This window comes from Nannospalax galili, unplaced genomic scaffold (assembly GCF_000622305.1).
Source record: "Nannospalax galili isolate Female #2095 unplaced genomic scaffold, S.galili_v1.0 scaffold649, whole genome shotgun sequence".
Classification (NCBI taxonomy): domain Eukaryota; kingdom Metazoa; phylum Chordata; class Mammalia; order Rodentia; family Spalacidae; genus Nannospalax; species Nannospalax galili.
Window position 1 is genome coordinate 1,182,971 of NW_008359093.1, and position 14,021 is coordinate 1,196,991.

At 42.7% G+C, this 14,021-nt stretch overlaps 1 protein-coding gene across 4 annotated transcripts in view; it reads left to right on the forward strand.

The window, feature by feature from the left end:
• Znf274 (zinc finger protein 274) overlaps positions 1 to 14,021 on the forward strand; it is a 29,415-nt gene that overhangs the window by 9,648 nt on the left and 5,746 nt on the right. For 3 of the 4 annotated variants that reach the window (XM_029558457.1, XM_029558456.1, XM_017795518.2), the window contains 2 exons: positions 9,752 to 10,240; positions 11,507 to 11,595. In XM_029558457.1, the coding sequence (XP_029414317.1) occupies positions 9,752 to 10,240; positions 11,507 to 11,595 (578 nt within the window). The remainder of the gene's footprint in view (positions 1 to 9,751; positions 10,241 to 11,506; positions 11,596 to 14,021) is intronic. The other variant, XM_029558458.1, reaches the window with a different exon arrangement.

Consider the following 14,021-nt stretch of genomic DNA (forward strand, 5'->3'; position numbering starts at 1 on the left):
GAATATTTTGCTGAGTCCCAGGGACATTATGAGTTTTAGCCAAGAAACTGGCTGCTTTTCTTTGGGGTCTTTTTACCCTAACTGCCTAGCCAATTCCTACCTCCTATTCTTATCACACCATCCTCTGAAGAGGTTACCCAAATTGCCAGTAGGGAATAGGGACGCAAACCACTCTGGCTTCTTCCATGCTGAACAGGGATGCAGGGTGAGGCAACTGGAGTTACCCCTTCAGTGGATCTATATAAAAGACTCTCAAATTGCATAACTCTTATCTCGAGGAGGAAAAGAAAGTCTTTGAATTGTGAATAGGAGATATGAAGGAGAAGTAAAGGCAAGAGTAATTAGCATTACAAGTTCTAGACAGGGAACTAGAAAAAAAAACAGGGCAATTTTCAAATATTCATATGAGAGTCCATTGGAATTTCTTGACAAGGGCTTCCAAAAGCATCCTTCTATTGGGTTCCTCCTCATTTTTCTTTTATCTTCCAAGGCTGGACTCTAGAGTGATGGATTCAGGATTTGCTTTCAGGTATTTTGATAGCTGTTGGAGTGATAAGAATCGGTGTCAATGCTCTCTCAAAGGCGACTTCTAGATAGGGGGAGAAAACAAGTTTATACATCATTTTACAACAATAGCTTGTTGTCTCCCTTAGCTACAGGTGGGCACTACAGTATTGGAGACCAAGATTTGAAGTCTTACATCTGAGTGGCACTTTGTGGTTAGGAACAAAATCATCAATGAGAAATAATTGTCTAAATAACTTTTTATATAGACTTAAGCCTAATGTCTGGGAAGTGTAATCCCTTGAACTCTTAAAGAAATATACTGATGACTTTACTCTTTGGTTATACTTTCCTTTTGGGTGTTTCAGACCATACAGTTGGCCCAAATAATTTATTTTTACACTTAAGGTCATTTGAGAATTTGTTCCTCAGGAGTCACATGGGCTTGGAAGGAGCTCCTGGCTCCTTTCTTTTACCAGTTCCATCTATGTGAAGATAAGTCAAAGGTCCTGCTCAACCATGTCTGGCTTCACTTGGAAGCATGAATGAGATGTTTCCTCTGAGTTCACCTTCCTCTTTGTAGACTGGACACTGGTTCAAGCCCATCTGGTGGCGTCTCCATGTCCTCCCTGAACAAGAGGACAGATGATTCACCACAGTTACAGGACATTTTAAGAGATGTTCCATAGTCCCCTGGAACTTAGTTGACCTTGGAGGGCAAGGAACAAAAACTGTCCTTTAAGTCCTTCTGACCACATTAGTACTGACCACATTAGTATAGGCCTCAAACTGTGGCTGTTAAACATCCAGTAAGGTCTCCATGTCCTCCCTGAACAAGAGGACAGATGATTCACCACAGTTACAGGACATTTTAAGAGATGTTCCATAGTCCCCTGGAACTTAGTTGACCTTGGAGGGCAAGGAACAAAAACTGTCCTTTAAGTCCTTCTGACCACATTAGTACTGACCACATTAGTATAGGCCTCAAACTGTGGCTGTTAAACATCCAGTAAGAGGTGTTCCACCAGTCTGGTACTTTTAATTATCATGTGCTATGTAGATAAGGCTTGGGACAAAAACAAAATATTCTCAGAAAAATATTGACTAGATATATATTTTGTTCCTTAAACTAGTTGATTAACTCGTGAGACTTCTTTTCCTGGAGATGCTAAGCAATGCTTATTCCCTTTCAAGGTTCTAGTGTCGAGCCAATGTTTGATTAAAGTTTTACTGGGGAACCAATGAATTTATTGAGCTTACTTACCAAAATAACTGTGGGTTTGCTGAGGTGTATGTATGACCTGAGAGTATGCACACTGGAAAGCCTTTACCCAGCATGGGTCATTCCTTCTCTTCCTAACCTTTCCCAGATTGTATACTTTAGCCCTCTCCAAATCCTGGAGGCCGTGTGTGTTGAGGGTCAAATTACATACAGTTGGCAGGGAAGAGTGGCAGGATAATACGATGAGGTCCAATGATCCTGCTTGGCACTCCTTTAATAAATGAGCACAGCCGTCAACAAGCCCAGTTATGACGATGTTTAGTGATCAGACTCAGCTGAAATCATAATGATGGTAGTTATTTCATGCAGAAGGGACTGCTGTATACCCTCATCTTATTAAAAGAACCTGGAATTTAAAAGGATTTGGTGCTAGGATCCACATATGAGAGAGAACATACGTCATTTGTTTTTCTGAGTCTGTGTTACTTCACTTAGTATAACAGTTTCTAGATCCATCCATTTACCTGCAAATTTCATGCAAAAATTTTCAACAAAATACTCGCAAACTGCATACAGACACATGAAAAAGATCATTCGCCATGATCAAGTAGGCTTTATCCCAGAGATGCAGGGATGGTTCAATATATGCAAATCAATAAACATCATTAATCATATAAATGGACTCAAAGATAAAAACACATTATCATCTCAATAGGTACATAAAAGGCTTTTGACAAAATTCAGCATGCATATATGTTCAAAGTCCTAGAGAGAACTGCACTGGAGGGAATATACCTCAGCATAATTAAAGCTATATACAGCAAACCCATAGCCAGCATATTCTAAATGGAGAAAAACTGGAAGCATCCCCATTAAAGTCAGGAACCAGACAAGGATGTCCACTATCTCCACTCCTTTTCAACATAGTGCTTGAAACTCTTTCTAAAGCAATAAAACAGGAGAAGGAAATTAAAGGAGTACTAACTGGAAAAGAAGACATAAAACTATCGCTTTTTGCAGATGATATGATGCTATACCTAAGAAATCCCAAAAGTTCCACCAGAAAACTCCTAGAACTGATCAACACTTTCAGTGTAGTGGCAAGTTATAAAAATCAATCTACAAAAATCAGTAGCCTTTCTATATACCAATAACAAGCAATTGGAGAAAGAATACAGGGAAATGCTCCCATTCACAATAGCTGAAAAAAGTAAAATGTCTTGGAATAAATCTGACCAAAGACACCAAAGATCTCTACAATGAAAATTTTACATCATTAAAGAAAGATTGAGGAAGACACCAGGAGATGAAAGGACCTCCCGTGCTCATGGATTGGAAGAACTAATATTGTGAAAATGACCATCCTACCAAAAGCAATATATAGATTTAATGCAATTTCAATCAAAATCCCATGACATACTTCACAGAATTAGAAAAAAAATCCTTAAATTCATATGGAAGCCCCGGATAGCCAAAGCAACCCAGAACACAAGGAGCACCACTGGGGGATTACTATACCAGATCTCAAAGTATACTACAGAGCTATAGTCTTAAAAACAGCATAGTACTGGTGCAAAAATAGACATATAGATCAGTGGAACATCATTGACAATCCAAACCCAAGTACACACAATTTCAGCCACCTGCTATTTGACAAAGGTGCCAAGAACACACAATGGAGGAAAGACAGCATCTTCAACAAATGGTGGCTGGCAAAACTGGATCTCCACTTGTAGAAGAATGAAACTAGATCCTTTCACCTTGCACAAAAAAATCAACTCCAAATGGGTCAAAGACCTCAATGTGAAACTGGAAACCCTGAAACTATTAGAAGAAAACATTGGCAGTAACTTACAAGATATAGGTGTAGGAAAGGATTTTCTAAATCAGACAGCAGTTGCTCAAGAATGAAGGTCAGCAATCAACAAGTGGGACCTCATTAAACTAAAAAGCTTCTGTACAGCAAAAGAAACAATCAAAAATTGAAGAGAAAACCCAACCCCACAGAGTGGGAAAAAATCTTCACCACAAGGGTTTAATATCCAGAATATATAAAGAATTCAAAAAACAAAGAATTAAGAAACGAAATGACCCAATTAAAAGATGGGCTAAAGATCTAAACAGAGAGTTCTCAAATGAAGAAATAAAGATGGCTAAGAAACATCTCAAAAAGTGTTCAACATCGTTAGTAATAAGAGAAATGCAAATTAAACCACCCTAAGGTATCACCTTACCCCAATCAGACTGGCTAGGGTCAAGAAAGCAAATGATAGCAAATGCTGGCGAGGAACATATGCCATTTGTGGAGAAGGGAACACTCATTCACTGCGGTGTGATTGCAAACTCGTGCAACCTCTTTGGAAAACCGTGTGAACTCTTTAAAACTGAGCCGGGTGCAGTAGCGCACACCTTTAATCCCAGCACTCTGGAGGCAGAGTCAGGCAGATCTCTGTGAGTTCAAGGCCAGCCTGGTCTACATAGTGAGTTCCAGGACAGCTGGGGCTACAGGGAGACGCTGTCTCAAAAAAAAAAAAAAACTAAAACTGAACCTACCACATGACCTGGTTATTCCACTCCTTGGCATATACCCAAAGGACTCATCCTATTGTAGAGACACTTGTGCAACCATGTTTGTTGCTGCTCTTTTCACAATAGCTAAGAGTTGGAAGCAACCTAAATACTCCTCAGCTGACGAGTGGTTAACAAAAATGTGGTATATTTACCCAATGGAGTTCTATTCAGCAGTAAAGAAAGGTGAAAAAGTATTTTTTATACAAAATTCAAAAGCAATTGATGAAGTACAGAATAAAAAGCAAGCTAAAAATTTAGAGTTCTTTCCCCATACAGATAATGAACAACACATGTAACTTAATAGTACTTGGTATGCAAAAATGGGTCAGGGGTCAGCTCCTTATGTGCTGATATAGAACTATTTGTGCTTCTTAAAATATGTGAATGAAGATAATCTGTTTTACTGTATAGCTGTGTAAACTTTCTAAAATACATTCAAATATAAACATACAAATACTACTGTGCCAGTTATATACCACTGGAATCATATGGAAACTGATAGGCTGTGATTGTTCTGGAAGGGACACTGGGTGGGAGGGTAATTTACTTTTTACTGTGTCCCTTCTGTACCTTTGGAACTTGATACTCATTTTATAGCTGCTGTCCATGAGTTTTAAGGATTAGATAAAAAGCTCCCAAATACTTCAGACATTTTGGGCTTTGGAACAGAGCATGTTGCTAAGAGGCCCAAGGACATTTTGACTTTTAGCCAAGAAATTGGCTACTTTTCTTTGGGGTCTTTTTACCCTAACTGCCTAGCCAATTAAGACTGCTGAAGCCAGCTATCTGAGAGCTAGCTTTAGCAGGTTCTGAGGATATAAACAGAATTGCAGCTGACACTCTAAAGGATATGTTGGGTTTTGATTTGTTTTGTGTTTATTTGTTTTAGTGTAGCCTTGTGAAATGGTTGTCAACTTGCCACAAACCAGACTCAACCGAGGAAGGGAGTCTCCATGAGGGGTTTTCTAGCTTAGGTTGGCCTCTGAGCATGTCTCTAGGGATTCTCTAAGTTGAGGCAGGAAGGCCCATCCATTGCGAATGGTGCAGTTCCCTGGGAAGGGAATACTGGGCTGTTGTTCATCCTTGCTCTCTGCTTCTTTACTGTGGATGCACTGTCACCAGCTGCCTCAAGTGTCTGCCTCTGTGATGTCCCTGCCATGATGGACTGTGACCTGAAGTTGTTGGCCAAATAAACCCTTTTTCCGTTAATTACTTTTGTCAGGATATTTTATCACAGCAACAGAAAAAGAAACTAAAGCACCATGGTTCATACTTCGGGTGGCAAATACCTTGGAACAGCCTCTTAAATCATGGGAGTTGGGGCTGGAAAGATGACTCAGCAATCAAGAGCCCTAGCTGCTCTTGGAGGACCCAGGTTTAGTTCCCAGCACCCACATGCCGACTCACAGTGGTCCATAACTCCAGTTCCAGGAGATCTAACTTCCTCTTCTAGCCTCCAGAGGCATTGCATGTACAGGTGCACTTACATACAGGCAAAACACTCATACACATAATAAATAACTTTTTTAAATGGGAGCTTCTCACAGCTTTTATGGATGATTTCCAACTGCCTGTTTCTTCATTGTTGCTCTAACAAACACCATGTTGCCCGAGAATTGTAGGTTAAGGAAACAAACCATGCCAGTGAGCATCCTCTGAGGAATCTGCTTGGAGACAGCTGTAGCAAAAGAGCCACCATCCTGTGTTTAGTAGAGTCTAAAAAGCAAACAGTGGTCTAGAGAGATGGATCAGTGGTTAAGAGTACTGACTGCTGTTGCAGGGGACATGGGTTCTGTTCCAGGCACCCATATGGCAGGTAACTCCAAGTCCAGGGGATCCAGTACCCTCTGACCTCCATGGGCATTGCAAGACACAGGTCCACTTACACACATGCAGGCACGATACTCATACACATAAAATAAAATTAAATATTTAAAAAGCAAATAGTGCTGGGCATGGTGGCTTGCACCTTTAATCCCAGCACTTGGGAGAAAGAGGCGGGCGGATCTCTGTGAGTTCAAGGCCAGCCTGGTGTACATGGTGAGCTCCAGGACAGGTGGAGCTACAGGGAGACCCTGTCTCAAAAAGACAAAAAAAAAAAAAATTAAAATAAAAAGCAAATAGCCAGGCATGGTATCGCACACCTTTAATCCCAGCACTTGGAAGGCAGAGGCAAGTGGATCTTTGTGAGTTTGAGGCCAGCCTGGTCTACATAGTGAGTTCCAGGACAGCTGGGGCTACAAGGAGACCCTGTCTCAAAAAGACCAAAAAAAAAAAAAAGCAAATAGAGAAGCGTTTACACATTTGTAAGAACTCTGATTAGAAGTTACTGCTTGGGGTGGGGGTATGCAATAAAAGGGGGCATTGGCAGTCATATAGTCCTTATTTGGGTCTTTTACCACATGTGGCCTGCCCACTGTCTATATATTCCTTTTCTCAGTGCCTCTACATGTCTGTGTCTGAAATGCTCGCTGCCCATGAGTAAGTCGGCCTGGCAAAAGCATCTAAGCCATTCATGCCTCTAATAGCAAGGATGAAAACAAGCTCACTCTTGACATTGCTCACCCTGTTAAACATTACAGATGCAAGCAAGAGAAAGCTGAGTGTGGTGTACGTCTGTAATCCAGCACAAAGGGGATGGAGGCAGGAGGATCAGAAGCTCCATGGTAGGGGCTGGGGAAATGGCTCAGTGGTTAAAGTCTTTGCCATACAAACATAAGGATTAGAGTTCAGATCCCCAGAACCCAGGTAAATGCCAGATGGGCATAGTAGCCTGCCTATAATTCCAGCCTTGGAAGGCAGACATAGAATCCCTAGAGCAAGCTAGCTAGTGAGAATAGCCACATCCGCAAACTCTGGTTTTGATTGAGAGACTCTCAATGAATAAAGTTGAAGAATCATCGAGAATAATTTCCAACATCCATCCTCCACATGCAGGCACACACAGGTGCATGCCCTCACACATGCACACCACACTCACGTGAAAATGGAAAAAGAAAAAGGTTCCAGGCTACCTTGGACTAGTATCAGTACTTTGTGTGTGTGTGTGTGTGTGTGTGTGTGTAATCAGGAATCATGGGGCTGGAGAGATAGCTCAGCGGTAAGAACACTGGCAGTTCTTGCAAAAGACCTGGGTTCAAATCCTAGCACCCACATATCAACTAACCATTTGTAACTGCAGTTCCAGGGGAATCCGATGCCCTCTTCTGACCTCCACACGCATTGCACAACATGGGTGCACTTCCATACATGCAGACAAAACATTCATACACATAAAAAAATAATCCTGGCACTCAGTAGACAGAGGCAGTCAGATCTCTGTGAGTTCAAGGCCAGCCTGGTCTACACAGAGATCTACACAGAGATAAACCTGCCTCTGCCTCCCAAGTGCTGGAATTAAAAAGGATGCACCACCATGCCCAACCTCACTTTTTAAAACTTTTTTTAATTTTTTTTAATTTTTGTGATTTTTATACAATATAGTTTGATGGTATTTAGATCCCCTCCCCTATCCACACCTCCTCCCACTACCCATGCCCAATTTAATATACCCTCATATGTGTATATGTATATACATATATATAATTATGTGTATTTGTGTGTATCTGTGTGTGGGTATGTACATGTGAGTACAGGTGCCCTTGGAGGCCAGAAGATCCCCTAGAATTATAAGGAATTGTAAACTACCCAGTGTGGGTGCTGAGAACTGAACTTGGATCCTCTGTAAGAGCAGTACACTCTCTTAACTACTGAGCCACATCTCCAGCTCTTCATTATTTACTTTATTTATTTGTTTGTTTGTTTGTTTTGAGACAGCATCTCACTATGTAGCTCTAGCTGGCCTGTAACTCACTAAGTAGATCAGGATGACCTGGAATTCACAGAGCTCTACCTGCCTCTGCCTTCTGAGTGCTGGGATTAAAGGCATGTGCCACCACCTGCCTTCAAAGTTAACCCCTTTACAGTATGTGATTGAGTGGTTTTATTATGTTCATAAAGTTATACAACCATCACAATCATCCAATTCCAGACCATTTTTATCACCCTAAAGAGAAACCCATATCAGTTAGCCATCACTGTCCAATCCCTTCAATTCTTCTATCTCTTGGCAAATACTGATTTGTTTTCTATATCTATGGATTTGCCTATTCTTGGATATTTCATACAAATGTAATTATGCAATATGTATAGTCTTTTGTATTTGGCTGCTTTCACTTAGGATATTTTCAAGGTTTATTTCAATTATAACATATATTAGTAATTCTTATTGTTAAATCCTTTGCTGTGTAGACAAACTACAGTTTGTATAGACTTCAATGGCAATTCGACTTAATTTTTTTTCAAATTTGTGCTGGTTCAAAAATCAGTGTATGCTGGGCATGATGGCACATGCCATTAATCTCAGCACTCTGGAGGCAGAGGCAGGCAGATCCCTTTGAGATCAAGACCAGCCTGGTCTACATAGTGAGTTCCAGGCTAGCTAGGGTTATAGGGAGACCCTGTCTCAAAACCAAAATTAAATCGGTTCACGTGCTGTTCAATAGGTTAGGTACAAGTGCATTGTCTGCTTCTGATATTGAGTTTGTCGGAACAACCACCAGCGGGAGAGAAGTAGCTCAGTGATAGAGCACTTGCTTAGCAGGGGTTCAGTCCTCAGCACCACAGGAAACAATAAGAGACATAACCAAACTGTAAGTCAAGAAACTCCAGCCTTCTTGACTTTGTCTTGTTTGGGTCTGTAAAATTCAGTCCTAGTCGATGGTCCACAGAAGTCTGAAGCCCCCAGTTCTAGGCTTTGCTTCAAGATGTACAGCATCAAGTAGCCACTCGCTAAGGCTTCCACATTACGAGGGACTTAAACCACTGCTGCAGCTTACTGCTCTGTTAACTTTATGTCCTTCCTATGACTCCTCTTTCCCCACTTCATTTTGTATATATTTCCCTTTGGTGCCATTTTTGTTTTTAATTTATTATTTTTATTTTATGTGTATGAGTGTATTGCCTACATGTATGTTAGTGCACCCATATCGTGCGATGCCCACAGAGGTCAGAAGACAGTGTCGGATCCCCTGGAGATTTATAGATCTCTGATCTATAGGTTCTTCTGATCCTCCTGCTTGTACTGTATGAGCGCTGGGATTACAGGCTTGACCCACCATGCCTGTTTTGTGCATATTGAACGTAGGACTTGATGCATACTAAGCAGTTCTCTGCCAGCTGAGCCACATACCCAGCCCTGCTTTTCTGGTTTTTGCCTTATTGATAGGTTGGTTTGTTTTTCCTTGTCTTTTTGAGGCTGTCTGACTTTGGGGCTCTGTCTGGCCTAGAACTCAATGTGTGGACCTGGCTGGACTCTTTACTTGCAGCAATCCTCATGCCACTGCTGCCTCCCAAATGCCAAGATACCAGGAGTGTGCCATGATGCCTAGCTTTTGGTCTGGTTTTGACTTACAGAATGTTCCAGAGTTGCTCTGAAACCTGAAATAAATCCCTTTCCTGCTGAGACTCCCCTGACGAAGATCAAAGTGGTTGAAGTCCTTACACTGAACCAGGATGTGGCTGGTCCTCGGAATGCCCTGATTCAAGCCTTCTATGATGAAAATGGAAAAGAAAACCTGGGCCCAGGCAATCTCACGGGGCCAGCTCAACAGCTGAGCAAGCATGTGGCTGACTCTGAAGCCGCTCACCGGAAGTTCCGACGTTTCCAGTATGAAGAGTCAACTGGTCCCCGAGAAGCTGTGGCCCAACTTCGTGAGCTGTGTTACCAGTGGCTGCAGCCCAGTGTACATTCAAAGGAGCAGATCATGGAGTTGCTGGTGCTTGAGCAGTTCCTAAATGCACTGCCTGAGAAATTCCAGTTGTGGGTGGAGTCACAGCACCCAGAAGATTGCCAGGCTGCAGTGGCCCTGGTGGAGGATATGACCTCAGTATCCAAGGAAGACGGTGAGTGCAGTGCAAAGGTGATGAAAGAGGCAGCTCTGTGCGGGCTTCCTGGAGGATCAAAGAGTTCTGGGAGTGAGTAGGGAAGGGATTGTCGCACTCCAGACCAAGAACATCTGTCTGTTCAACATGTTACCAAGTCAGAGCTAATGAAAACCTGAGGTAGTACCCAGCCCTGCGCTCCTGAATGCACCTTCCATGGGCTTTGATGAAAGGTCAGATGCAATGCTTTCATTTCATCCTGGGAATCCTGACGCACAGCCTTCCAGCTCTTTCTGGGTGCTGTGGATGGAGTGATGGCTAAACAGAACTCGGGAGTTTGCCAATCCTGCTGTCCCACAGGAAAGATAGGTTATGACAAGTGAAGGCACATGGGCAGTGCTAGAAGAGAGCAGGGTACTAGTGGGGTTTGTGGAAGCTACTTCTGCAATAGGCATTGACCAGATTAAGAAAGAAACCCAGATGATATGCCAAGGGCCATGAGCCAAGGATTTTTAGACAGTCTGTAGATCTGCCACACGCCGCTCAGCTGCCCTCTGTTTGCTTCATTCCCAGGCAGACCTCCAAGCATAGGGTTTCTGTTTCCTAAGTGTCCAGCAAAAGCTTCACTGGCTCCAAATGTCCGTGGTCTCCATTATGTCCACCACATATCCAGTTACTGTAGTCAGAAGGAATTGACAGTGCAGTGGTCCACCCTCCATCACATCATGTATTCTCAGTAGCTGGAGTAGAATGAACATTGTAGACGCCTACAGACAGTATAGAAACACATGAAGAAGGCCAGACTTGAAGGAGTCTTGGGGGAGGGGGTGGTAGGACTGAGCAAGGCTGTTTTCTAGGGTGATGGGTGCACAAAATGAATGTACAGCCTATGGCCAGGGGAAAACCCCTTTCTTCCCCAAGGCAGCAAGAGGGAATGGGGGGAGGGGGTGGCACATAAGCATGACAAAGGCTTGGAGCCTGGAAACAGACTTTGCCACTAAGGAGAAGGTGTGAGGCCATTGCCTCAGAGAAGCTATGGCCTGAAACAGACCCTGAAGAAAGGGGATATGAGTGAAAAGTCTCAGTGGAGAGACCAGTTCCTCAGTGGTCATACAGGGTAACACACTGGGCCCATCCAGGTATGGGAGTTGGTTACCCATTGTGCAGAGATCAACACTGGACACAAGGGGGCATGGATGTACACAGCTCATGTGTTGCAGGGACTAACTGTTTTGCCTGCCTAAGGGGTACCATGCCCACTGATCCTTCATGTGGTGTCTCCTCCAGCACTGCCTCCCTACTCCTCTGAAGCCACTAATCAACTGAAGGAAGAAAACGAAGACATGGCCATCTTGCCAGAGATTATACTCCCTGAGGTGAGTAAAGACCTTACCTTTGTTCATTTGGTCTCCTCATCCTCTGAGGGTCCCACCCCTGTGGTGCCCCCTTCTGTACTGAGCCTTGCTGAAGCTTCATGCAGGATGGGCCATTCTAACTTTCTGAGTTTTAGGACTGAGTGGAGCTCTGAAACAACACAAGTGCGAAGAGCATTCGTATCTCCAGACATTGTGGCCTGGGAATGGAGAAAACATAAAACAAGAGGGAGGGGACCAAAGGCTGACAGACTTGAGAAGCAGAGCAACCACAGGCAGACTGGGGTGACCACATTGTCCCCTGGTTAGAATGTGCGAGTGCTCATCCTTCAAAAACATTTGGGGAGTTATGAGTGAGACAGTACAGTCTCAGCTCTGTCTCAGAACAAACTAGGTGATGTGAATGAAGCAGAACCATCCCATCCTGCCAACATTTACGGTAGTGGTGTGCATAAGGCATTGGCCAGTGCTGTATGAACTGTAAATGGTTTATGCTGGCTCAAGTATATGATTACAGTTATTTGCTCCCTTGGGGCTGGAGAGATGGCTTAGCAGTCTAGAGCATTTGCTGCTCTTCCAGAGGACCAGGGTTCAATTCCCAGCACCCACATGGTGGCTAACAACCATCCATAACTCCAGTTCCAGAGGATCCGATACTTTCTTCTGGCCTCCACAGGCATTGACCTTATCTATATGTAGGCCAAGCATTCATACACATAAATTTAAAAATAAAGGGGCTGGAGAGATGGCTCAAGGGTTAAGAACACTGGTTGTTCTTGCAGAAGACGGGTTCAAATCCTAGCACCCACATGGCAGCTGACAACTGTCCATAACTCCAGTTCCAGGGGATTCAACGCCCTCTTCTGACCTACATGGACATTGCACAACATCGGTGTACTTACATACATGCAGGCAATACACTCAAACACAGGAAATAAAAATAATAAAATACATTTAACTGCTGAGTCATCTCTCCAGCCCCAATAATAATTTTTTAATTTAATAACCACATGATTAGAAGAAGCATTTCATTATAGCTTTAACATATTCAGTAAAAATTTCCAGAGCAAGAATATATCTCTTTCAAAAGTGGCTATAAATTTTTAGGTTCACAGTTGAATTTATACATTTATACAATCTTGAACTCAGTATAAACCCTGTAAAACATAAAATTGAATGAGTTTTTGACCTTTAAAAAAAGATCTCCATTTCCAAAGGTATAATTTGTCCAAGCCTACATTTTCCAAGTGTTTAACCACAAATTTTCTGTGTTCCTAAAATACTGTGATACCTCACTGAGCACTTAAAGAAATGCACTGAACATGAACTGAGACATCTTTACTCCTTAAATATAGGAAAAGAGGCTTCATAATCTGCAAGGTGAACAACTGAAGCCACTGACCCTATCGATCTTCTTTCTACAATTAAATCACTTAACCTCTAGAGAAGATCTCCAGGGGGCTGGAGAGATGGCTCAGTGGTTAAGAGCACTGACTGCTCTTGGAGAGGACCCGAGGTCAATTCCCAGCACCCACATGGCAGCTATGAACCGTCCTTAACTCCAGTTCCAGGGAAGTCAGAAGCCTTCTTCTGTCCTCTGCAGTATTGCACAACATGGGTGCACTCACATACGTGCAGGCAATACACTCATACACATGAAATAAAAATAGTAAATAAAATATTTTTTAAAAATGATCTCACCAGCACCTTTGATCCCAGCACTCGGGAGGCAGAGGCAGGAGGATCTCTGTGAGTTCGAGGCCAGCCTGGCTGGGGCTACAGGGAGATGTCTCAAAAAGACCAAAAAAACAAAAGATCTCCATTTCGTTTTAAAATATACTGTTTCTTGCAGAAAGACTCATTGTTTTTGCTAATAAAACTGAGATGTTGGCGCATGCATCTCTAATCTGTATCTGATTATTACTAGTCATAATCGGTTGCATTCGGATCCTTGGCACCTGTGTATGCCTATAAAGTCATTGGGTAGATTTCAGTGGTGATGTTTATCCTCTACTAATTAACATGACGTACCTTTTTATGCTTCCTCCTCAAATATAATTCTTTTTTTTTTAATGTGTTGATTATTTTGGTGTGTGTATATTATACAGAGCATCCCAAACCATCTTATTCATCTATACACCCACTTCCCAGATGAAACCCTCCCATAGCCTCCCTCCCCCAACTAGAGCCCTTATACTCTGTAATCCCTGCTGCTGTCCGCTGTGTTGTCAGCACCCCCAGCCGTTCCCCACTACTTGTCCATCTGGTGACTCTAGTCAGCCTATCTAGAGGTCTTTGTTTTAGGAAGGTCAGCTGTTCCTCATCTAGCAGCAACCAGTTGTCAATATTTCTTTAGATAAGATTGGGGTCTGCTGTTCATTTTCCCAGTTCTATGCTGGGTTACTATCTGGGAGTCCCTTGGGCCACCC